At 39.3% G+C, this 26,889-nt stretch overlaps 1 protein-coding gene across 2 annotated transcripts; it reads right to left on the bottom strand.

Annotated features, from left to right (window-relative positions):
• Window positions 1-1,816: 1,816 nt before the first annotated feature.
• On the bottom strand, window positions 1,817-26,849 carry ABCB10 (ATP binding cassette subfamily B member 10). Of its 2 annotated transcripts, none has more exons than XM_062572253.1 (13): window positions 26,409-26,849; window positions 18,913-19,113; window positions 18,347-18,549; window positions 16,683-16,817; window positions 14,891-15,037; window positions 13,891-14,026; window positions 11,319-11,414; window positions 7,174-7,383; window positions 6,416-6,495; window positions 4,786-4,966; window positions 4,495-4,538; window positions 4,001-4,035; window positions 1,817-3,433 (listed from the first exon to the last, which is right to left on the bottom strand). In XM_062572253.1, the coding sequence occupies exons 1-13, from the start codon at window positions 26,791-26,793 to the stop codon at window positions 3,142-3,144; spliced, it is 2,145 nt and encodes a 714-aa protein (XP_062428237.1). In that variant the 5' UTR covers window positions 26,794-26,849; the 3' UTR covers window positions 1,817-3,141. The 2 variants fall into 2 exon arrangements, with proteins under 2 accessions (XP_062428237.1, XP_062428238.1); XM_062572254.1 differs by lacking the exon at window positions 26,409-26,849 and adding an exon at window positions 26,065-26,205 and having other exon boundaries at window positions 18,907-19,113.
• Between the last annotated feature and the right edge of the window lie 40 nt (window positions 26,850-26,889).

Genomic DNA, 26,889 nt, shown 5'->3' with positions numbered 1-26,889 from the left:
CTACTTACAGTAGCTTAATCAAAAGAAATACCAAATAGCAAAATAGAGACAGGATTTTGAGTTCAAACAGTGACTGCTACATCATGGGTTTCAAGAATTTTTTTAAAAGCTGACCTATGCCCTTTTCAAGTCTTTATACCTCACAAAGAAACCCTGCCATTTTTCACTGAATATTTCATCTACTTGTTATTTGTTAGGATAACCATCTTAAAATATTAGTACTAAAATGGACTGTGTACATCAGAGTGAAGAGTGTTTAGAATAACCTGCCAAATCATATTGCAGTTGGGAATATCTCACTATGTGCTCACTGTGTCAGCACATTTCAGTGTTGCAATTACAGCTCCATTGGAAGAGCTTTTCAAGTAAGTTCAGAAGTTAAAGTATCTGGCAAAATAAAGTCTCGTATCTATGCACTAGAAAAAAAAAGCAACTGTTGGCATCTGAATAACTAGAGAAGTTTTTTGAAATCATATGACAAACAACAGTTTAAAGTTAGAAAAATCTCAAACCAGTTTTCTCCATAATTTTTATTTTCTGTCAGATCCTTATAGTGCACCAAACTCTGTTCCAAAGAATCTTGCCTCTCACAGTCTGGCTTTCCATGAGGAATTTGAAGTTTGGGCAATTTAGTTTTGTGCTACCTGTTTCAGCTGAATTACAATCAAGGGCATTTTTTTATTGTGTAACATTTTATAAAAACATGTTCTTTCAGACTTTTTAACAAGACTTCAAAGTAAACAGTAAATAGTGTTCTACACACAGCCCAATCATTAGGTTCAAAATTTCAAGTTTCAGGAGAGAAAATTAAATATTTTTGGAAGGTCAAACATCTTGTTAACAGTACAAGTATAGCATGAAGTAATAAATGTTTAACATCTAAATCTTTATCTGTGACATACAGTATTACTAAAACCTGAAATCAATACTGGAAAATATAGTTAGGGAGTATAAGAAGTTTGTTTTAGAACGCTTTCTGGTGCACTAGTCACATATTCCTATGTTAAAACTTTTCTACTTTGTGTGGCTCATTTTCTTCTAATGGGCCACACTGCACAAGGCAGGAACATAAAATAAAACAGCCCTTAGCAAAGAATGCTCATCAGGATTGTCATATATGCACCAACATAAAAGGGATGCCCATCATGGTGGTCAGATATGCACCACCTGCCTTAAGCAGGCAGTCATTAAACTCTTGTAACAAAACAGAATACAGGAATTTCTTTCATTTGAGATATTGTCTCTTTAATCATTTCCCCCAGCAAAAAGGATCAAATTTCCCTATAAAGCTTGACTACTGGGCCTCCCACAGTTCAACATGCAACCATGCAGAAGGCCGACTTGCACTGCTGCGGAGGTAGACAGCACACCGCACGTACACAAAGGCCACGTCACCTATGTCGTGTGTGTGTAAGTCACAGATCTGGTATGGCCCTGCAAAGCTTGCAGATTACAAAAGCCTTTGTTTTCTCACCTTGTTGAGATCTGTGCTTCACTCCAAAGACTATTTTGAGTTCTGACCTGAATAAAGTCTGCTATTCAACATATCTGTCATGATAGACGATCACCTTTTTGCATCCCGGAGGCGGACTTGACTGCAGCACCTACCAGAACTAATGAACAAATAACATAAAACATACACTGAATTTAGCTGCAAACAATTCTTGTAGCCTCACTGTTTAAGCTCATGAATAGAGGTACTCAGTGCATTTCACATAAGGGATTACCTCTGAGTAAGGTTCAAGCCTCTCTGAATACACAATCAATAGTCAATAGGAATAATTAGTCAACACTGAAATGAAGTATTGGTGAGTCATATTTTTGACATATCTTTAATACAATCTCTGCTGCTGGTAACACTGTAATGAAATGTATCAGATGATACATTTGAATCTGCATGTAATTTTATTTTCATTCAATAGCACAGGGATCTTTTGTGTGTTTTCACCATGTTCCACCCAGTGCTTGGATTGGCACATTAGAGAAACATTTTAAGTTTGCCCCACAGCAGGTATCTCATCTATTGCCAACAGATTTTTTTCAGCAACAAGTAGATTTCCTACAATAGATGAGAATAGAAATGGTAAGGTTTCCTGCCTTTTAGAATGACATTTTGGGGTTTTAAATCTTCAGAAAGGATAAAGGGAGATTTTATTGAAGAGGCTTTTTAAATTTACAAATATGGAGCTTGTTCTTCAATGCCAAACACTGCCTCCTGCAGTTATTCAAATTAACATTATGTTATTTATTTCACTAGTTGTCCTTGAAAAGGTGAGACAAGGGAGTTAGGAAAAAAAAAGGAATTTCTATGAATGAACTTTTAAATAACAGTGAAAACACACTTATATATGCCTCAAGCAAAAAAGACAAAAACATACATAGATAAGAATATGCTCTTTTGGAGATCATCTTGGGAGGGGAGTGAAACTAAAGAACTGGCAGAATAGAGAAGGGAAGAAAAATGCATGCAAATTTCAGATTTTCCTATGCTGAACTAATAGTCAGTAAAAAATACATTTTCTTTGTCCATATATTTAAAGGACAAAAAAAAGTTTTTAAGAGTTCTCCAACTTATACTTCTATACTCTTTAATAAAAACGAGTTCTCTCATGTAATTCTCTACAGTTACTGCAGGTGGTGATCATAATCAACTTTTCCATTTCTGAGCAAAATGATAATGAAAGATGATGCAGTGGAAGTCAGCAACAGAACTTTCAGAGAACATTCGTGGCACGCCTTTTTGACTTCCAGTTATTTAAAACGAGTGACGAGCACAGAAGACAAGAGTTCCTTGATAAGGGAGGAGACAGCAAGATCAAAATGATCAGATTCTGTTGTTTAATTACCCTTAATGTACTGAACATACTTGAGAATGCAGCACAGCATCATACAGCGCATCATAGGAAAGAAGATTCTAAATGGTCTCAAGACAACATAGGGCAGAAATGAAATGATCTCAATGTGATAGACATTTTAAAAAGTTATAATACTTATTAAAAAGCTTTCAATAAAAAGTTTAAACACATTTAAGTTTCAAAAGGATATTTTGTACATTTTGGAAAAATATAACATTTACTTTACATAACTGAAACATAAGTTATATCCTTTGTAGTTATAAGCTTTCATAATTCATACATTCTCTCATATATTTTTTTCTAATACATCCTTTTCTCTGGATTGTATGTCTAATGCAAAAGGATCACTATTCTGAAGAAAAGCTTGCTTTTGCATTAATTTCCTGAAAAGTCCATGTGGATTTGCAAGTAGTTCCTCATGTTTTCCACATTCAATAATTTTGCCCTGGCCAAGAACTGCAACAAAATCAGCATTCTGAATAGTAGACAGACGATGAGCAATAATTAAGACTGTCCTCCCCTCCATTAGCCGATCTAGAGCTTCTTGCACTAGGTATTCATTTTCAGCATCCAACGCACTAAGAAGAAAGGGTGTTGGGGGGGGGGGAAGAGAATAAAATTATTTTTAAATAGCTCAGTCTTGTTGGGAGAAGACTTATTTTGCTGTAACTCCTAATCCTTGCTATTATTGGTGAAGATGAACCCATGGAATTGAAGGAATGTTTCATGAACATGCTCAATGCACACTTGTGAGTGTATATATTACATATTCTCATAGGCAAAAATATACACGAATGAATAACACCTGATTAATTCACTGAAATAAATTTAAGTTGCAGTATAATCATCATCTTAATTTAAAAATACAGAAAAAGCTTTGAAATAGCTGTTCCAGTATCAAGTTATATTTAAATCCATGAAAAAATTTTAAAACAATATACTAGCTATCCTTTCCACTTTGTGTAAGGAGAGTGGTCACCAGTCTCCCAACCAGTTTACACATTCTGGAAAGCACATTTCTTGTGGTGGGGAAAACAGAGGCTAAATACCTTATTCAAGGGCATGCAGAGGAAGAAAGAGAGAACACCTTCAAAATCTATTTTATAGTTATATCATTCTAAGTTTCTGTTTATTTTCTTTCTTACCTTGTTGCTTCATCTAACAGAAGAATTTTAGGATTCTGAAGAAGAAATGAAAATTGGTTATAAATGCAAATAGACAAGATCAGAATATTTATATCAATAGCCCACAGGATTCATACAGCATAAAACTCCAAGAAAGTGTATATATTTCATCCCAAGAACTGAGTGTCACAAAGTATGTAGTAGTAGACTGTTACGTCTAAATGCTAAGAGGATAAAATAAAAGCAATATTCTTCTATCTTCCAACAGAAGTAACAGTTTACTATCACTATCAGCAAGAACTCCCATTGCAAAAACATGATCCAAAGATAGGAAGTAGCACTTATGTCAGAATATTCCCTTTAGTTAGACTGCACATCCTTTTTCAAGCTCCCTTATTAATATCAAAGATACGTATCTTTAAAGATCCTTTCAGCTCTCCCACTGAAAGGTCTCTTCCCTTTTAACCCCTTCTGCATCCCCCAGAAGAACTAGTAGCTATTTGGTGCTGGCTTACCTTGAGTAGAGCTCGAGCAATCGCAATTCGTTGCTTTTGTCCACCTGGGAAAAAAAAGGCTCAGTAAACTGAAGTAGGAGAACATACGTGAACTGATTTTAACTGAAAGTCTGGGTTGACCAAAATCGGACTCATGTATTTTAGGAAGGGAATGGAGATGAAGAAGGTTTTTGTTAAAACTTATGGTAGGCTTGGATTTGGGGAAAAACTGATTGCTCACACCAAACAGAAGTAATTTTTACTTTGCTCTATAGCATAGGATTTTCTAGAATAAACAATATAAGGATGTACCTGAAAGTAGAATGCCTTTTTCGCCAACTACAGTGTCATATCCTTTTGGAAAATCTTTGATAAAATTAGCAGCATTAGCTATTTCTGCAACTTTCTGAATCTCTTCTGCAGTCACAGTAGAAGGATCCTCTGCACCATAGGCAATATTTTCAGCAATAGAACAGGAGAACAGAATTGGTTCCTGATAAATTCAAAAGCATAGCTAATATGGTATATCTATAACTACATGCATGCATTGTCTATATCTCAAGTAAAATAAATCTCCTTTACAAGATCCATCACTAATTAATTTTATATCCATATAAAAATACATGTATGCTAAAGTTAATTGAACAAAACTCTTCTAAAACTGAGCCAACAAATCTAATTCTAAAATAAGAAAGAATATTTTCTTAACTGACAGAAACATGACACAATCCTCAATCCTTAATATAAGAGTTCACAAACATCTATTAATTCAAACATCAGAAAACCTCACTTTGTATTGCATTATGTATCTTCATTAGTATCTAGAATGAATCTTCTCTTAGCACAAAATTTGTGTAGAAATTGTTTTTCTATGCATTTAATTCCTATGGAAGTTTAAAACAGTAGAGGACTGGCAGATAGGGTAAGTGATGTACAATGGAAAAATGGCTGAAACAAGCTAAGTCCGGTCTGTCTATAAAATAAAGGAGAAAAATGCTATGGTATGAAATCTACCACTGATAACTCAAGACTGGACAAGTGAAATACATGTATCCACACAGAATAAATGCTAATACGCTCACAGAAAAATCATTTTTTGCACAAAAGATTTCAGTGACATGGTCTCAATTCAAAACATCTGCTTTATGTAACACATATCTCATTATCATTTTGCTTTTAATCAGAACATCAACCTAACAGTCAGTTGCACTGTGAAGCCTTCAGAGGGTGGGGGAAATCACAGAATGTTTGAGGTTAAAGGGGACCATCTAGTCCAACCCCCCTGCTTTAAGCAGGGTCACCTACAGCACATTGCACAGGATCGCATCCAAGTAGGTTTTGAGAATCTCCAGAGGAGACTCTGCAGCCTCTTTGGGAAATCATATTTTAATTGACCAAATAACTTATTTTTAAGAGGTCATTGAACATCTTTCTGTATTTTTAAGATTTTGGGGGTTGCTGTGAAGGGTGCACATGAAAAAATGCCAACAGTGCTGTATTTTCATACTTTCATGAGGACACAGGACAAAGCACAAAAGATCAATTTTCAAAGGCTTGTGTAGAATATGATTGTGTAATTTCCATTAATACAAAACAGGAATCATGTGATTAAACATTCAGATGCTCGTACCCTTATGCATTTGCAAACCTGTACTTCCCAGCCTCCACACACTTTTTTTTTTCTTTTAAACAAACATTTTGCATCTTTAGCATTGTGTAAAAAGAGATAACAGAATAATGGGACTAGCTCTGAATACCTATTTTTAGAATAAAACATACATGACAGAAGTTAATTATGGCAAGATGAAAGGAGGCGACTGCTTTCACTAAGAAGCAAGATTATACCGTTTAAAAAAAAAAAAAAAAAAAAAAAAGGAAGTGAGACACTGCAAGTTGATCGTACAAAGTTACTTCATTCATTTAGAAGCTTTTTCTTTCTTACCTGACTCACTGTTCCAATTTTTGTCCTGAACCACAGTGGATTTAACTGGCGGATATCAAAGCCATCAACAGTGATAATACCTTAAATTAAGAAACAGTAAGTCAAGCAGATTCTGGCAAGTACTGAAAAGAGGCAGAAAGAACAGTTGGGAACAAAGCCCTCTAGGAACCACACAGTCCCTTATATTACCCATGTCTAAGTGTCATATGAATTTTTTTTTTTTTTTTTACAGAATGTTTCTCTTCTGTCCTTATTTACAAGTGTTATGACTCTCATTTTAGCATCCGAGTCAAGACTGTCATTCCCATAAGGCATGAGAAGTAGGACCATAGGCTGACTGAGGAAGGAGCATACATAAAGCCTCCCATAAGCAAGAGCAAGAGCTGATGAGTACTGCTGTGTTCACCAACAGAAGCCTTTACAGACTGACTGGAGAGAGGGACAGAGTCACCTCATACCTGTAGTGTGCTTTAAGACGATGGGGCTCTCACACAGTGGCCGTTTTTCTTCCTCAGTTTAGCAATAATATTTACCATTGTTTTCAGAGTCACTGTGGTGTTTTGCCAGGGCAAAACAGAAACGCCAAGGTAGTTCAGTCACCACCAAAAGGTACCTGTACACCTCAAAGGGAAGCTCACTGTGTCACTGGAATAATCACATCAAGACCTCAGCACAGTGACCCCCCATCTGTAAAGTGTGTTAGAGGTGCAGAGCATCAATTACTTGTAGTCACAAATGACAGCAACACACAAACATACCTGAGATAGGATCATACAGCCTCAGCAGGAGGGCTACAATAGTTGATTTCCCTGCACCACTTGGGCCAACCAGAGCCATAACAGAGCCAGCTGGAATGGAGAGGCTAAAATCTTTGAAAATGGATGTTTCTGGACGTGTTGGGTATGCAAACTCAACATCCTTGAATTCCAAAGCACCTTTGAATGTGTCTTTGCTTAATATGATTCCCTCTATATGACAAAAATAAAATACAGAAACATGTGAACAAAAGCAAAAATCACCTCAACCCTCCTAGAACTTGCTTTACAGATAGCAGTTAGAAACATCTGTCTCCACATTAAACCTAGAGATAGCTGGAAGCCACAAGACAGAAACACAAGGGCTATATTTCAGCCATGACTGAAGCAGAGTATGGTACATTAGCCTTTACTGAATATGGTTTTAGGTTGCTTATCAGCAAGTGAAGCTATAGGCTACTGCTGCAAGAGGTAGAATTTGCATCTTGCTAACACCAACAAATTAATGGTGCTTACTTTTAGTAGAGCTACCTAAAATTTTAAACATCATATATTATAAACAATTTAGGTTTTATCTATTTGGAGCAATGAAATAAAATGACAGAGTGCTGAAGGCCGAAGTCCTTTTGCCACAGAACAGATACAAAAAGATAAATATTGCAAATCACTTATTGGCCCTTTACAGAGTCTCAGAAGTCACCTGAAATGTCCTCCTCTTTGAACACAGACAGCTCAGTTTCCATGGCCTATTAACTGTTAAGCTTTAAAGCAAAGGCTGTCACTGCAGCAAAACTGCTTCTATTTTGTTGCACTAGTGACAATTTTTTTTTAAAGTGGAACATACCATATAATAAATTCAGGACAAAATAGTGTTCAAAGACCGATCAGAGGCAGATTTCTTAGGCAACAGTTCAGCAAAACTAAAGTTCCAGTTTGTGAAACACCACAGCAAACTATTATGAATGAATGATTGCAAAAGTTAAATAAAAGCATCTACTTTCTGGAAAACAGCAATTAATTTAAAGAGATATCTTAAAAGAATATTAATACTAGAAAAAGTTTATAAAGAGATAACACTCTATAAACAGAAACAACTTTTCAGGTCCCGATAAATCCTAGTGAGACACATCTGTACAAAGTAAAGCTCTGCTAAATTTCATTAACTGTATCTATCATAAGTCCTTTACATCAGTGGTCCCATTTTAAGTGAGCATACACCCACAATACATTGAAACAACTAACATATTAATTAGCTTTGATAAATACGGTAAGAGGCAAAAGTTATATATACTGGCTAAGTAATAAAGAGCTAGATAAAGCTGATTTGCTCTTAGTTTTAAAGATCAAGGGCTTTCTGGAAACCATGCTAAAAATCGTTCTATCAGTCAGTTCAACTAATTTGATGGGGAGTAAAGGATGGAGTCTCAGTGACACAAAGTTCTTCCCAGTTTCGTGAAAATTGGCAGTAGAAGAGAAGAAATTCATGCTAGAGACCTGCAGTTCAAGTTATTTATTTTTTTTCCAGGTGCAGTACACAAGTAACCCTGAACAAGCCACAGCACATGGTAGCACATGCCCATGCTTGGTTAAACAGGTAACTGGGAGAGGAAGATGGATACAAAGACACCAAGAGGCAGCAAAGAAGATTTCCCAAGTCCTACTGCCCCTAGAGCAAATCATTTATTTCGCTTTTTATTCTCCCAGATTTCCTTCTCTTCTCCAGACTTTCACTTTAATAGTAGTATCACAGAAATGGCAAAAGTAACAGCATGCAATTTGAGACTCCGTCCTAGACTTTAACCGACAGACATAAATATTTTAACTTGCTAGTTAGGTAACTTTCACCGTCTGCAAGCTTCCCTTTGGGAAAACAAATGTATTTGCTAAACCACATGCTAGCAGCATAATTGTTAATACATCAAAGTAACAAGTAATCGCTTAATTTTCTTCTCAGTTCCAGTTCTGTACAGTTTACTTCATGGCCTACAACAAACTGAAATCTACTGCAATACAGGAAGTCTGGTACCACAAGTCCTTCCTCTATATATTACTGTAAACTATCTACAAGCTATATACAGGAGTTTGATGATTTCTTGACTGGATTCCAGAGACAGAAAAAAGATACTATGATTTGTTCCTATCTATTGTCACTGGAAAAAATAATACAGCTGGAATTCAGTAAAAAATGAAAGATAAGGGGCTAAGGGAGTAGATGTTTCAAATTGATTTGAACAGCAGAGAAATAGTTTTTTGGCTGCATTGTCTGATGAGTTCTGAAATCAACTATAATTGCTTCTGCAGACAAAGGTTTATATCGTCTCCTATGAATCTAGTTATACCGACAGGAAACATAAAAGAAACCTTCTTTAGGCCTATACAATGTAGATGTCTGAAATTGTGTCCAATTTCTATTCAAGCTATAATAAAGATTGTTTTCGGGGTGTCACTATTGGTGTAATTGAGCAATAGCATGCTTTCTGCAGGAAAGCCAACTCCTACCCCAGTGCTCCACGGACTGCCCAATCCATGCTAGTAGCACTGTGAAGATTCTGAAGACCACTGAAATAATCCACACCACCCCCCCAAAAAAAAAAACAAACCCCCCCCCCCATCATCCAAATAATGGCAAAATTAACAGTTGCACCAGGTTGATCAATGGTGTGGCAAGCTGCAGCGTGGCACTGGCTGCACATGGCAGGAATGTTACGCTAGCTTCACTGCTAAAGGCAGCACAGTGGGTAGCTACCCCTTCATTAGCCAGCTGGTGGCTGGTTCTCTCTTGAACTCAGCTAAGTCTCAGCTTCCATTCATCACAGTCAATACTGCTTTTCACTGCAAATGTGAAGTCTGTACACATTTAAACTATTCTGTAGAGGCTTGCAGTTGTGCAGGGACTGTGGAAGAGAAATGAGACAACGGCTAGACTTGCGTCAGCCAGAATGAGACCCATATGAATTCTAGCCCAAGGAGACAAAAGCAGAACAAAAATTTGAAGCAGAACATATCAAAAGATACCTCCATACCAACCAACAGAAAGATAACATCCCATTCTGTAAAGCCAGAGCTCGCCCAAAAGATCTATGCATGGCTTTGGCTTTGACACAACTGATGAAATAAAACAGCAATTCACAAAAAGTATATGTAGCTCATTGAACTACTTTAATGAAGTAGACATGGAAAAATGCTGAATATATTTTGTATAAACTGCATCGGAGGGTGCTGTCTGGTTTCCAAATAATAAAGCAGTAAAACAGGTGTTGCTAGCAGTAAATCTTTATAAGGTCAAAAAAGCAGATACACAGGTGGAGTTTACCTAGCTTATTTTTGAGATTTGATAACTACATCAGCAAGCTATTTCTATATATAATCTAACACTTTCCTAAGGTGAGTACTTTTTTGTTGATTTTAGGTTAATCTACAAACATACTGATAAAAATAGACATGCTTTCAGGCACAAAAACCTCTCTGGGACTAAAACAACCTGTGAAAAAATTCAGTGCGACTGGTTTGTCATAAAAATTGCTTCGCCCTGTACCCTCAACAATGTCAAACTCGGCTAATAAAAGACATTACCTCCCGTTCAAAATTTTTTTTGTTTGTATCCTTAGACCACTGCAGCTATCCCCAAAATACTGTATCTGCATACCCAAGGCCAATGCTACACACGCCAAACTAAGAAGCAGCCTAGTGTGGCAGGCTGCCAAGGCAGCGAAATGTCCCGTAACTCCCTTACCTACAAGTGAATTAGATAAGGCACATACTACTGTGGCTCTTTGCCCATTTAAAGGATGAGGGAGAAAATGTGGGCAGTGTTACTGTTGAGAGAGGAGTGCAATCATTCCAAAAGCAACATTTGCTGTTTCTGCACATCCTACGCCTTCTCAAGAAGCAGGACTCCCCACCCAGCTCCACAACCTTCCTTCCTTTCATTCTCTAGTCATGCTTGAAAAATCTTTGATTAAAGAAAATTTTCCATCATCTGTTTCAAAGTTAGGAAAAGTCAGAACAAATACCACTGTATGTAGTTTCTTTCAAAATACTCTAAATTGCTACTAGATTTAATTATTATAAAATTCTTTTTAAAGGACGGTGACCATTCAGAGAGAAAAAAAAATCAACCTATAAACAATAACAAATCAAGGACTAACCATTAAATGGAAGTTGGGGCTTCCTTTCAATAAGCTCCCACAGACGTCCACCAGCACCTAATCCTTTCATTAGTTCAGAATAAAAGGAACTTAGGCCTAAAAGGAAAAAAAATGTAATAGCATTATGCATTGATATAGAATGGAAGATACTAGGAGAAATTAACTTTGATGCTACAGTTTTCATCATCAACAGTCAAGCATCAGATACATAGAGGATCTTTTACTCCCACACACCATTCAGGCAAGTTGATGTGTCTCACTTGAAAGCTATCAATAAGCCTTATTCACTCTTCTAATTTATAACTGTAAAACAAATAATTCTGAAGAAAAATTCAGAAAAAGTTTATGCACTTAAGTGCTTGTGTATACTCAAAAACAAAGCAACTCTTTTTTCCACTTATCTACCCTGAAGAACAGCATTCAAGTTTACAGAAATAGCTTTGTCTGCAATCAGCTATGCTTTTCAAACCATTCAGTAGAAAGGAGCACTCCAAAAGCCCTTCTTTGTCAGATAGGATCATACTATCACAGAAGACGCTGGTTGAATCAACCAGGGTGAGGGCGGGTGGTGCCAAAAGGCTAAGGCTGAAGTGACACTTGAAGCTACATGGAGAAAGAACAGTGGAAGAAACCATGTCTCCCAAGGTAGTATCCTTCAAATGTTACTGGATATAGCAAAGGCTAAGGACAAGGCCTGCCTGTAACACTGGATCCCAGCTTTCAGCTGTGTGAGTCATCTTGGAGCTGGCTTGACTGGAGGGTCTGCTACAGTGGAAATAAACATGGAAACCAATTTGGAGCCAAAGTGGAGTAAGACATAAATATAAAATGTGTTATTTTTCATTTTTCTGCATGTCTTTCAAAATATAGCAATTAGTTTCAGAATCTCTGGATTTCAACAGAATAAACTCACTTTTGTTTTTGCCTTAAAATGCATATAGCATTAAGAGGGATTTCAGAAGGGCAGGAAATTCCCAGGAAGTACTGATCTTGAGACAGGGTTATTGGTTTACTCTTGCAGAGCAACAACCCCAGTACAAACTCAGAAGCCTGTAAGCGAATATGGGGCATTTCATCACGCTGCTGCAGGGAACTGCCTGAAAGCTTGCAAGACAAGGCACTACTAGCTCTGAGAAACCCTCTGTTTGGAAGAAAGAGCCAAAGCTTATGCAACCTATAGCAGGGCAGGAGGGAGAATGTCTGAGCCTCACAGAGCCTCCAGAAACCAAGACACCAGTGTTTGCAGATTCACAGTCATTCATGAAACAGATTATATAACATGCACAGCAAATAGTAATTAGAAAATACGTATTTTTTAATTTTCATGAACTGTGTTCAGCATTTGGTAGAAAATATTTACAGCAAACTGTTATATCTAAATCGGGTCAAGTCCCAAATCAGAGGACAAATTATTCCAGTATGTTTTGATGACGACTTACATACTGAGTAGTGTATTCTCAGTACACATACTGAGTAGTAGCACTCAGCACGTTTATATGCTTTGTAGGCATCAAGAAAGACAGGGACCTTGTGGCAAGATACCTTTACTTGATGTCCTCATGAGAATGAGCTCTGTGCAGAACTGTACTCTTCAACAGTCTTAAGTAGAATTTAAAAGCTATTTTTACTGCAAATAAAAGTTAATTCAATAACAATTTTCAGTGTTGCTAACATTACTTCCCATTCATTTTATGTTAGCGTGTCCCATGTTTTCAAAGTGCCAGATGTCTGTCTCTTGACCAAACTTGAATGACTTAAGCACAGAAAATGGGGTTTTGGTTGGCAGAACAGCTGCCACTGGGATTTTGATATCTGAGGAAGCAGGTTTTGTGAATTTTGCTCTTGGGCACATCTTCATTTTTCCCACAGTATCAGCTTTATTCTTAGAAAATAAAAGAGTACAGACAAGCAGCACTGCCCTGCCAATCTATCAGAAGCAACAGACTCATTTTAAAAAGGAACCCTTCCAACCAGCTGTCAAGCTTCAAAGTATCTTATCTTCATTTTTGTCTGCATGCAGCAGTGTGGACTGCTCTCTGAAAAAGATGAGCAGTTTGTTTCTGGGCCAGTAGATTACAGATTCCGAGCTTCAAGAAAGAGTTAGTAGAGAAAAATAACAGGTTAGCACTAGAATGTAGTGTTCTACTGGCACTTTATTGTTCCAGTTTAAGATACTTTATTCAGAATTACAGCTAAATTCTACTTCTCTTTCTGAACAGAGTACACTTAATATAGACCTATTTTCTAAAAGATATGACTAGTATGTTTTTATATAACACATCAAACATTATAATCTAGACAAAAAAATAAAAATCCGAGCATATTTATATCAGTCACTTAATGAAAAAGAACATCAGTATTCCTTTTGAAAATTGCAAAACTTATATTAAGATTGAGTTATAAGTCATTATTTTCATAAACTCTTCAGAAAAAAATTATGCATGACTTCTTGGGAAGATGATTTGGAAGAGATTTTTCAAGAAAGTCACATCTTTTAAGAGCTTCCTCCCTTTCACCCCAATACTGACTGTAATGCTTTGAAGTTACAAAAATCTAATTTTTCATTCCATACCTCCAATGCTTATTCCAACCCAGAAAGCATACATTAAGAAAGAAGAGAGTTCACCAACTGTCATGTAGGCACTGCCCATCAGTAACCCTCCTTTGTACAGGACGGAGAGGACAATTAAGTTTCCAGAAAGCCCAGTCTGGGTAACGAAACAGAAAAAAGAGGAAAAGTCAGATTTTGTCACATGCTTCTTAAACTTCACCCTCTAAAATGTTCTTTGTTTCAAAACTTCCTTTCTATAAAAAGAATTCCCATACTATGCATATCTAGATTTTTAGAAGACTGAGACTTCCTACAGTAAAGGAGTTAACTTTGAACAAAACCAGTTCTAACCAAACGCAAGTCAATAGCCAGCCAAACACTTGATGGCACTGCAACATGCTATCCAGTAAGCATTCAAAAAGCAAGCAACTCAATTTCTTTTTTTCTTTTTCTTTCCCTTTTTTTTAAAAAAAAAAAAAAAAATCTGTTCCCCGGGATAAAAAGGAATGTCAAACATTGTTCTCAAACATCAGTTACCGAGAAGAACTGATAATCTCTATTAGGCTGCAGCTTCACAATACTGTTAAGCAAATTTACAGCAAGTTGCTATGGAGAAAGGTAATCTCATTCTCTCTGCCCCCATCTGTGCAGTTCCTAGCTTCCTTTGCATTGATCCTCATCTCACCAGGAAGCTAAACCTGCAAAACACTAAGCATGGGGGTAGCTTTTCACTGCTTTAGCTTCCTAAATAGGAGGTTATGGGCTTAGACGAACACTAGTAGCAGTCAACATGTGGGGCAGAAAAAGAGGGTTAAACTGTTATTCAGCGTTATCATACCAGTGTATCTTGAGGTACAATTTCACAGCAATTTAAACTGATTTAACTCCAGTCTTTCCACAGTTTTATGTAGATTCAGTTTACACTCAATTGATTTATCTGCAGATGTATAAGTATCCATGTGATTTTTAAAACAATTGACACTTGGCATAACATGGTTCTTTTCATTAAAAGATAACTTACTGCTCCAAAGAAGCCTGCCCGAGCTAGTGCCTCTTTTTTAGCCAACTGTAGTACATAATCGACTTTGCTTCTATATTTCTCCATTTCAGCCATTTCTTGCCCAAAAGCTCGAACTGTTCTTATGTTTCCAATGCGCTCTTCAGCTAACTACATTAACACAAAGACCAAAACAAATGTACAGACACATTAATTTGAAGCTCTCATATTACAAAACAACATTAATTGTAAGTGCTCATATTACAGAACATGTAAAAATTAAACCAATAGAACTGCACTAATCTCCATGGAAATGTTTCTCCCATTCTCCCTCGCTTTTTTTTTTTTTTTTTTTTTTTTAATTATGTTAAAAATAAACTGTAGGTCCAGGCAGTTTTGAGAAGAACTTCAAGACTCTCTTGACTTCAGTGCTAGCAGAGAAAGAAAAATACAAAAATAGGATTTAAAAATCTTGAGTTTGATCTGAACAACATACATAAGAAAACTATTGTTCACAACAACTTGCAATAACAATGTGGGGAAGGGAAAAATAAATATCCTATTCTACGCTAACACATGCAAGAAAGCCTGCAGTTATTTCCTGCAGAATCCCAGTCATTTCAACAAAGCACTCTTGGGAATTAATTTAGTTCAACTATTCATGTCCCATTTCAACTCAGCATTTTATTTTCACTTCTAAGAAGTAAAATATTAGTTCTAAAATGACCTCAACTGTGACCAATTAGACTAGATGTTAATAGATACTGTGATGATCTTACAAAAAAACCCAACACCCTGTTTGGGAGTAAAAACACAAGATAAAAATATAATTCTCCTTGTTCCATCCCCTAGTCAGCCTGAAGATTTGAATGAAACACTAAAAAGTGCTCTTTTGTGTGAAGTCCCACAACTTGTTTTCAGAGGCATAAGCTTCCTCTGGACACAGGATGAGGGAGATAAACAGAAGAGGGCTAATCTTTCTTCTGCACAGCCTACTTGCAGAAGCCTTGCACAGGACATCCCAAGTTTAAAACAGCTGACAACTGTGGATATTTTAACTAGATCATTCTTAATTATATTTCTTCATATCCTAGTGATGTTTCCCCCAACCTCGAGAGCAAAAGATCATTCTATCATTTTTCTGTTGGCATTCTGCAGTATTCCAGTGCAGCCAGCAAACATAATGAAATCCCCTTTACAACAGACTCTTCAGAAACAACAGTTCCCTCTGCTTTTCTCCCATATATATGGATATATGCTGAGATGCCCAGAAAGGTTTAAAACATGTCTAGCCTTATAAACATTAATGAGATGGAAAAAAAAAAACAAAAAAAAAAAACAAGGATACATTTCAGAAGACTTGCTAGAATTCTTCTGATGGCTTCAAGTTCATAACTGTCCAAAGAAAGAGTTTTTCAAATCCATACACCAAATTACACAGGACTTCACAGGTTGATCTTTTATATTCTCCTACTGCTAAAGAGCCTGACCTCCTCATCCTTTCCACAATGTATATTTCCTAATTCTCAAGAAATCCTCGTTCCACCACATTATGCTGTATGTGCAGCTCTTTACAAAAGTTGGATGGTTTTGAGATCTATTGGATAAGTGTTACTGAAGTTTAGCTTTCATACTGTTCAGGTGCAAAACTACAGGCTCAGCATGGCTCAAGGCAATGAACAATGTAACTGTCTTCAGAGGATCTGTAACTTCAGAGATATTAACCTAAAAACAGGAGGGCCTGTTTTGCCCTCCTGTTTTTAGGTTAATATCTCTGAAGTTGAAGTTAGCTAAAAAGTGTCTGTTATAAAATTACCTGTGTTGCTTCTGCTAGGGAATCCTGGGTCACCTTAGTAAGTTTTCGCAAGTATCTTCCATAAATCACAGCCACAACAGCCAAGGGTGGCACAACACTCAAAACAAATGCAGCCAGGTTAGGAGACACAAAAAACTAGAAGAAAAAAAAGCATGTGTTAGGGGTTAATGTTCAGATTAAGAATAATCTGCTGGAATAGTGAAGTGCAATTTCCCTTGCCAGACTTTTCTGAAGTTATTTAGATTGTAATTTAGTGCCACCATGTTTTCATTCATCATGTTTTATTTCTTTCAGGCAAAATACACATACTTCCACAGCATTTGGTGAATGTATCCCATGGTTAGAACCAAGGATTGCAAATAAAGAGGTCTGGATTTCATTTCTAGCTTTCTCACTGGTTTGCTGCATGGGCTTAGCAAAGTATCTTAACTTGTCTGTAAACAGGCCTACCAGGAATTTCTTGGGGATGCTGAAAGTCTTAAGCTATTATACAGTCTCTAAAGGGCTTTCACATGCTTTAAATAGATAGTGTAACAAAGAAAGTTTGAGTAGAGAAATATCATACAGCACTTCTGTCTAAGTGAGGAACAAAGAGATACTTCCCTACTGGGAAACCAATACTTCTTAGCACCAAAGAATGCTCATAGTCTGGAATAATATATTTAATTTACTGCTGTAAAATCTTACCACACATAACAATAACCAGCATCAATGCTTTATGCAAAAGTAGATTCTTTTCACAAGATTTTTTAAAAGGAGATCTAAAATATGTCTTCACTTCATCTTGCTGTCTCTTTCTGTCTTCCAAATAGAAAAATCTCCAGAAAAATTCAAAGTTGACTCAGCCGTACAACAGGCTTTATAATTAGTCCAAAACAATATCCTCTTTCTTACCAATTTTTACTAACATTAATCCTGGAAGATTATTTTTATGAGGAGATTTTTGCTACCCCCCCGCCCCAGGAGACAGCAGATATTACCACACTTTCATTTAAGACAATTGTCACCAACGTTTCTCTTCTCAGAGAAGCATAACAAAATTCAGGCCACATAAACCATGAACAGATGTTAGGCTTTTACATAAACTAACTGGCCAGCAGGGAACATTAACTGAAGCACTGCTCTGAAGCTTTTGTTAACATGCTGCCCACCTAAATATAGTCTTTATTTACAGACTAAAGCAGAAAGACTATGGTTTGTTGTAAAAATCCTCCGCAGTAATTTGATATTCAGTGCTGCCTTTGCTCACCTACGCTTTACACGAACCCCAAAACTTCAGTGCCTTTAACATCAAGCCCTTCACACTGTTCTACATATGATCATGGAAAAGTTACCATTGATTTTAACATCTTCAGTAAGAAATACAGAGTCAAGCTATTTGTCTACTATACTTTGCTCAATAAATAAGAGGAGCAACAATAGTTGATTTTAATTCTTCATTCCTCATGCCATGGATTGTGAGTAAATATCAAGTGGCTATAGGAATACCATCTATTACAATGGAAAACATAAAAGTTATTGTGGATCTTAATATCCAGTGGAATATACTTGTATCCAAAAAACACAACAATTTCTGGACTGATCCACACTCACAGATTACCTATTAAAATTCAAGTGAATGTGAACGCTACAAGAAGTAACGAGCAAGGAAAAGACCACTGTACCATCATCCCAATCCCCACGGATGCCTGCGCTCCTGCTCTGAGCCCGTCAGAAAGGTTTTCAGTCACCGAACGGCCCAAGAGGGCTGTATCTGAAGATAAGCGGTTTATCAGCTCTCCTGTTCTGGTCTTGTCAAAGAAAGCGGTTTCTTGCTTTAGAATAGAGGAGAACATAGTTGCTCGCAAACGTTTCACAATTCTTTGTCCTGTCGGGAACAGAAGTCAGTAAACCCTGGCATATAAAACTTTACATAGATACATTCTCAAAACAGACAGTGACAATATAAAAAGCATGCGATTCCACAGCACCGAACAAGGCACATTACAGGGTTTTAATACATCAAAAGGTAGCAAATTTAAAGATATCATGTAACGGTAAACAAAAATGGATAACTATGCTAGCACGCTTATCTTTGCAGTATTAATTTACCTTTGATCTGGCAAGAAAAAAATGGAGATTGCAAGAGAATTTCTCAGCCACTGCCAAGAATTTACTTCAGATCATTAGATAAGCTGACCCTGAGAAAAAAGGCCAACTCCCAGTAGCACTTTTTGTTTTCTACTTTTACCTGCAGTCTGCATGAGGTAGACACGTGTAGCATTAGCAGCAGCACCACATAGAAAGATCCCACTCAGTAAGGCACAGAGGCTGGTCAGACTGTCAGTGAAGTCTCCACTGGGATTTGTATAAATAATGTCAATAACTTTCCCCAGAAAGAAAGGGGCTGACATGGTAATGACACTGGAAACTGTCAGAAAGCCAACAGCAGCTGAAAATCAACAAGAAAAAAACAAGGAAAATATATTCTAAGTTTTAATGGTCATTAATAAAACATGTATGAAATAACTTTCACTTGAACTTTCTATTAAGCTTGTGACTGCTAGCGCTAAATAATCGGTGCTCTTTTTCACCCAGTTCTAAACAGGATATTTGTTGTTACTGCTCCCTGAATTAACTAACTTAGAGCATATTTTAAGATTTTAAGAAAAGCCTGCAAATATAGTCACAGTGCTGGGACTGGCTCTCTGTTCTACTTCTTTCCCCCCACACAGACAAGGTTAACTTTGCACAGATGTCACCCTTAAACTAAAGAGCATAATTATCAAGTTTTCAGTATCACCCACACAACCCTTCACTCCAGTTTGATTTGGCTTTCGTTATTTGTGCCCTGTTACCATATTAAAGCTTCCAGTTGTCTCTTTTTGAAACAGCAATGAAGCATACATCTGATCTGAGAACCATCCGCAACTAATGCCTCTTTTTAGAGCAGATTCACTCATTGTGTATATTCACGTATATTTGCTGTTGTTCACAAAAAATATAGAGATTTGTTTTGGTTTGCCCTTTACTGGCAAAAAACACATAGATTACTTTTACTCTAAAGGAAATCTAGCTTAAGTTCACTGATTAGCAGAGCTGCTCAATAGCCATTGCAAGATCACCCGTGGAATAACCTGGTAAGCGTGGAATAACCTGGGTAACCCAGGTCAAGGTGGTATCACAGAGAATGACAACTGCACCGGACCAGGATTTGGCCCTTTGAACTTTAATCTGCAAAGAAATTCCTTGAGCCAAGACCACAGCTTGATTTTGAGAAGACAAGCCAGTGCTGAAAGGCTGAGAGCTAGGGAAAAAAAAAATCCTCTTAACTGAAAACTGAACAAACTCAATCTAAAAACCACCGAACCACAACAAAAGATGCCGTTTACACAGCATATTTCTCAAAACGGTCAAGCCCACACTTAAAGCAGCCACTCAGAGGATTGCTTTAAAATGAGGCAGTTTACTAGCAGTTGATGTCCACAAAGGCAGTAAGACGCTGCAGCGAAGATCCTGGCGTTGTCCGAGCGTTAGCGCGGTGCCACCGAGCCTCTTGCAGCGCCTACGACGCCAGCAGAGCGCTGCCCGGCAGCGGACCGCTGCGAGCCCCGTGCCGCACATCTGTCACGGACGGCTCGCCGTCCCCTCCACGTCCACGCGCGCAGGTGGGACGCTGGGTTCCAGTTTGTACCTCAAGGCTACGTGCCTAGGCTGTGCGTTTCTGACGGAAAACCCAACGTTACAAAAACCGCAGACCTGCGCCGCTGTCGCGTTTGGAGAGAGCTCCGAACGCTGCCCAAGCGAGCTTTATTCTCGCGGTCGTGTCCAAGAGACAAGCTGCACTTCTGAGCACGAGCTGTATGCGATATTTCATTTGTACTACGCTGAGGTCAGCAAGTGTCCTAAAGGACCTTCCTGACTGCGAAGCTATGAGAAGGCAGGGTAGAAAGTGAAGACTTCCTACTGCAAACCCATGCGACCCGTCCTGCAGATAAGTCACATAAGCACAGTACTTCCTAGCCGAAGCTTCATAGGAATTGGTGACCTTATTTTCAGGCTGGCTGTGTTGCTCTGCTCAAGCTACAAAGCAGCAGGGAAAGCTCTAACAAGGGCCTGGTCATCTTCTCTCAGGAAAAGCCCATCTACAAGCCAGCTTTGACTATTCAAAGGCATTGCTTATAGGCATAGTGCTATGTCGTAGCTCAATATCCACAAGTCCAGATCATTTCTCAGTTACGGACCACATTGGAAAACTAAATATATGGCTACACAACCAAGGAAGAGTACAGCACTGGGGGCAGGTTTAGCTCAGTTGGTTTGAGCATGGTGCTGCTAACGCCAAAGTCACGGGTTCAATCCCCGTATGGGCTATGCTGAGGGTTGGACTAGATGATCTCCAGAGGTCCCTTCAAACCTTACCAGTCTATGATTCTATGGCTACAAATCCCATAAATCACCGTCTAGTGGCATAATCCTCCTGGCTTGGAGGTAGCTTCAGCTGTTCTTCATTCAAACTAGCACGGATTTTACTGTACTTACTTCCAACAGCCTTAAGTGAACTAGAAGTAAATACTAACATACAAAGCAAACTGCACACTACCAAACTACTTAACTCTTAGACAGAGCATCAATATTGGAACAATACAGTCCTGAAGATGAAAGTTTATATTACCCACAATGTTATTTTTAATCTTCCTCTTAAGCAGCATGCATGCTTACATTAATTTAATCACAAATTGCATGCAAAGTAAGGTTCCATAATCAAAGGGAGACTTTCAATTATACCAGAACAACTGCTAAACAGAACAGATGCCACGCTGCTGCTCTTTTTTAAAAAAACTGTTGATTAACTGAGAAAACAAGCATAGGCAAACACTTGTTCTACTCTCCTCACTGTGATAACCTGATAACCAGCTAAAGGGAGGAGTACGAGGTGTTCAGCAAGAGATAGGAAGATACTTCAGTGACACTGAAAGCTGTCACCGACAAAAAGGAGGTCACAGCAGACTTCATAATATTCATTTCACATAGCTTAGTCTGTTACCTAAAAAATTTTGTTAAACAGAGGTGCACATTTTAGAAGGTATATGCTTTAGATTAAGTTACTTTTCAGCTGGTTACGAGATGTAAATAAAAATGTGGGGCAAATCAAAGGAACTTACGAAACGGAGGCTACATCAGACAGATAACAGAAGCAAAGAAAAGGCTGAACTTGCCTTCAGTACCAGCTGAAAAGTACATAGATTGTCACTAGATTACAGGAGGGGGAAAAAAAGTGCACACGCACTAGAAGAATGGCTCATATACTCAGGCCACAATCCCCTGAAAATTTTCACCAACTTCTCTGGAATATTTTTTCAGGGCAATGCAGTCTGCAGTTAAGATACAGCAGAAGTTTAGAGCTTACTCAGAAAAGTAGGAAAACACTAGTAATTTCTGCATTTTCTAAAGACATGTTAAAACAGCATAAACCATTAATTATGCACTCATAATGTTTAGTTGGCAACATTAAAAAAGACTCCCTTTCAAAGATAGCAATTTTCTTAGCCATAAAAATCAACCAAGTTTCCAACAACTGATGCTAGAAATTAATAAAATAACTCCAGATTTGTAGTAGAAAATATAACTTTTAAAAAAATGTTTAAAATAAAAGCATTGTATCTGTTCACATTATTCTTGTGTAGGAAATAGTTTTTATGACAGATCAGTCTAGATATTTTCCCATCTATCTTCCAAAACTACTCAGCACAGCAAAAGCATTCCTTGGAAAAATTTCCTAACTGATCAGTTACTCTTTCTATAATGATGTCTTATCCAAGCTGCTTCATTAAAAGCTCACCAACAATATAAAGAACTGTCACCAACCAGCCAAAGAAAACATTTTTTTTTTTTGATAAAGCTATAAGGTTGCTTAATACCAAATACAAACAAAACCAGAAGAAACATTGCGGAAGGTTAGGGGGAAGGTCTGGCCTATTTGTTTTCTACAAAAGACACACTGTGCCTGTGAAAACAGTCAGTAAGTTATCCCTCTATGTACCATACATGCAGCGATTGTGATTTTAAAACCACAAGTATTACCTCCAGAAATCCAAGCTAAGGTGCGGTGGCCGAGTCACTCTTAGATGAGCAGAACCATTTTACAGTAACAAAATGTAGCAACTAGAAAACAGCAGCCACTCATTTGGACTTGAGGCATAAAGCCCAGTTTTGCCCAGGGATTTCCCAGCTATTTGGCAATCTCACAGAAACAGCCAGGTTTGCAAGGCCGGCGTTCGGTCCAAGCTGCAGCGAGGTGCGTGCTCTACTAGCGCCTTTAAGCCTTTCTGCTCCCACTGGCTTCCTTTCCATTACGCTCACTGAGGAGTCAATTCAACTCACCACTAAGGCTTTAGTGAGCGTTATGAGGACTGATTTTTCAAAGACATGCCACTTGTTTGACTTTTAATTAACTTCTCAGTGGAGGGGAAAATAGCACATCCTTAATGCAGTGAGTGGATTCCCTGCTGATGTTCAAATTCATGCTACAAAGCTTGGAAGAGCAAAAGTTTCCATAACTGTTACTACAGACTAAACACGTATTATTTCCTTGATTTCATTTCCTGAAATAACAGAAGTTTTCAAAGATATTCACTCTTACTCTAGTACTTAGCATAGAAAATACCAGCCTGTACAAGTAGAAAGAAGTAACTGAATGAGCTTCTAGTAGTAGCAGTCACACCTGAGGCATTCTACATTTCCATCTGCCTCCTGCACAAAAACACGCAGGCTGCTTACTATCTCAATTAAAGAAGTTAGTGAATTATTAACACATTTTGTAGACTAAATTACAAAGAAAATATCTAAAGAAGTAAGGTCATCTTAGGTATAACATTTTGATTCTCAATGTTTCTTAAAAGTGCTTTTAAAGGGTTTTATTCCATATGAGAATCTATAAAAGGAAAAACAAAACACAGCAATTCAAGTACCTAGAAGAATGAAGAAGTACGTCATACAGTATAACTTCAAAGTCAAAAAAAAAAAAAAAGATCAGATTTTGAATAAGGCAGTGTACTTCTGATTTCACGGTAATCCTAACTCATAGAGAAGCAGCTACTACAAATTACATCCAAAATTTTAAAATAAAACTTATGAAGTAACACTTCTTGGACATGTCTAGAGAAGACCCGCTTACAAAACAAACTTTCTTACTTTGAGTCAGTGTGCAGTAAGCTTTATACGGGAAGAGCAAACACTTTGCTAATGGATTAAAATCCTGAAGTTTCTACAGTTCAACAGAACTATTGCCTACTTGGAGTGCGGTTTGGATACAGTGCAACAGGCAGATTCTCACAGGGACAAACAAGGAGACAGAGGGAAACAAAAAGGACCATTTTCAAAAGGCATTCTTGCGGCCTAGTGCAGTAAATTCCCATCACAGTATTCACCGCTGTTAATAAAAACGACAAAATTTAACAATGCACGTCGTGCTTAGAATACATTCCCAGCTGCACCCAGCTAGGGCAGCGACTGAAGACGAAACATGGAGCACATTACAGCCAACGGGTGACTTGCTTGTTAGTTTTGACATTGTGATACTCGTCACATTTGTTTTCCTTTCCAATGGATTCAGGGGCGTTAGAAGCTCCCCCTGCCACTGGAGCATCGCAGCGGGGCTGCGTGCCAGGGCCCTGCAGTTCCCAACCGCAGCACGCCACGCTTCCCTGAGCCAACGGGAGGGAAGGAGGCTGCCTGCAAAACAAGATGCAAACGTCTCCTCGGCTGACGGTGGCCAAGTGGAGGAGGTCACCTTGCCCTCTGCGTGCGCACCTCCTCGGCTGACACCATTTCCCCACGGCACAGTACTGGGGGAACTTTGTCTTGCCTGACTCCCTTGCGAATTTTCTCCCATCTTCTGCTGACACCAGTGTGACTACTTCATCTTCTGCAACCACGGATTTCAATTCACAAACAGAACAAGAGGGCTATCGTGACCTGCTTCACGTCCCGTCACAGAAGGGGCAGAAGATGGCTTTAAACAAACAAAAAAACCCAAATATATTTGACACTGTTCTCTTATCAACAGCCATTATCCTTATGGAAAGCAATGCCAAAATAAGTTTGCCTCTGCTTTATATACAAGAGGCCACTCCCCAAGGTGGTGATGCTACACACCCACATTGTCAACTGTTATATAAAATGCAGAGGATGTGGAGGAGTCCAGATTTTTTATGAAACAAAATGGTACCTGTAAGCCTCTTAGGAGATCCCACATAGTTGCTGACTGGTTATACGAGCTTGAGGAGATTAAATATTTTACCCTAGATTCATTGTCTCATATAGTGAAACCATTAACCTTTCCCTTCCTTTACAGAGTACAGGTAAAACAAGCAGAACAAGCAGAAATACTGAATACAAGGATGCAGCAGTACCAAAACAAAACATATTTTAACATATTTAATATGGAACAGGCAAGTGTTATTTCCCTACAACCACAAGGCATCTTTAACTATATTTGTTATTCCTGTACTCTTTAATGACCCCAAGTATCTTCATCCTTAGCTTCTTCCTCCTCCCACTTAATTACAACTTGACAAGTTTTCCCGTATATAGGGTGTCATTAAGGAAGAAAATTTTACATAAATTCTCCCCTCTCCCAGAACAAAGAGTAACAGAATGTTAAAAAGCAGTTACTGAAATCACATATTTTCCCAAAACTTTAATTCAGGCCATTTTATAATCTCAGAGAACTGCACATAGCTGATTTTTAACTGCGATAGTTGATTTGCTTAGATGAAAAGCATCAGTAGATTACATGGATTAAGAATACCCAACTTTGTTTTAAGAACACAGTCACAAACTGCTAAACTGTATCCTGCCTGTGATTTATAAGCTGCCAGCAATTACCGAGTAAAGGGAACTAAATCAAGTTCTCTGTTAGTTAGGAATCTCTAGCCCCATCTTTAAAACAACCCATTTCTTTATTGTTGCAATTTCACGAGGGAAAAAAAAAAAAAAAAAAAAAAAGGAACTTCATTAAAAACGAGCCAGTAATCCATCTGATCAGTACTCACTTCTTCACCAAAATATAAATAGATTGAGCATTAATTAGTAGCAAAGAGTTTTTAGCTTTTAGTCCACAGGCCAGCGCAGAAAAATAATCCTTAACATGACCAATCATACCTTTTTCCCCTATCCAACCCCCTCCTGTTTATTTTTCCCTGCTTTTATTTGCTAACAGCATGACAACGGCCGTAGCTGTAGAAAACAGGTGTTCGTGGCACAGGAGTACTTATCAATTGCAGTAAAAATTAATTCGGCTCCAAATAATCTTCACCGTGCGTGCATAAATGTGTTTAAAAAAAAAAAAGTCCTGCAACTAATCACTGAATTAAAAAAAAACGTACAAAAGGTTTTATACCTAATTTCTCCAAGTCGCCTCTTTACAAACGCCGCCACCTGCCCGGGCTGCCGGCAGGAGCGGGACCTACCCGCTCCAGGGCGCTCCCGAAGCTCTGCAGCGGCCCCGCTCCCCCAGCACCCTCGCACGGGACCCGCACCGCGCCTGCCATGAGGGCGGCTTAAGCTCCGCCAGAAGCCCCGCGGCTCGGCGCCGCTCGGCCACGGGCACGCCGCAGCCCCGGGCGCGCCGCTCCTGCCGCCCGCCCACGGGCGCCACAGGCCGCGCCGCCGCCGCGCGCTCCCGCCCCGGGTCGGTGCCGCTTCCCGCCCGCGCTGAGCTCTCGCTCATCGCCCCGCCGGTACCTGTCAGCCTGCCGCGCTCCGGCCGCGCCAGCGCCAGCAGCCTCCTCGCCTCGAAGCAGGGGGCGGCGGCGGCAGGCGCCCCCCGCGGCGGCCCGGCCCCGGCCCCGGCCGCGGCGGCGGCGCTCAGCGCGCGCGGGGCGCTGCTCGGCGCCCAGAGCGGCGGGCGGCGGCGGCCCGGCCCCGGCCCCGGCCCCGGCCCCGGCCCCGGCGGCGGCGCGGGCGGCCCCGGCGGCGGCGCGGGCGGCCCGCACCTGCTGGCGGAGCGGCGCGGGGCGCGGAGGGCGGCGGCGCAGCGGGCCGCGGCCCCGGGCCAGGCCCCGGCGGGCGGCCCCGCGCGGCGCAGCAGCGGCAGCAGCCAGGGCAGGCGCGGCGCGTAGCCCGCCATGGGACGGGACGGGACGGGACGGCGCGGCCGGGCGGCGGCGGCGGCGCTGCGTCGGCAGCTGCGGCAGGAGGAGGCGCCTCAGCGCCGCCGCCGCCG

This window comes from Rhea pennata, chromosome 3 (assembly GCF_028389875.1).
Source record: "Rhea pennata isolate bPtePen1 chromosome 3, bPtePen1.pri, whole genome shotgun sequence".
NCBI lineage: Eukaryota > Metazoa > Chordata > Aves > Rheiformes > Rheidae > Rhea > Rhea pennata.
The sequence above is the reverse complement of the archived record's forward strand: the minus strand, read 5'-3'. Positions and strand labels throughout refer to the sequence as shown.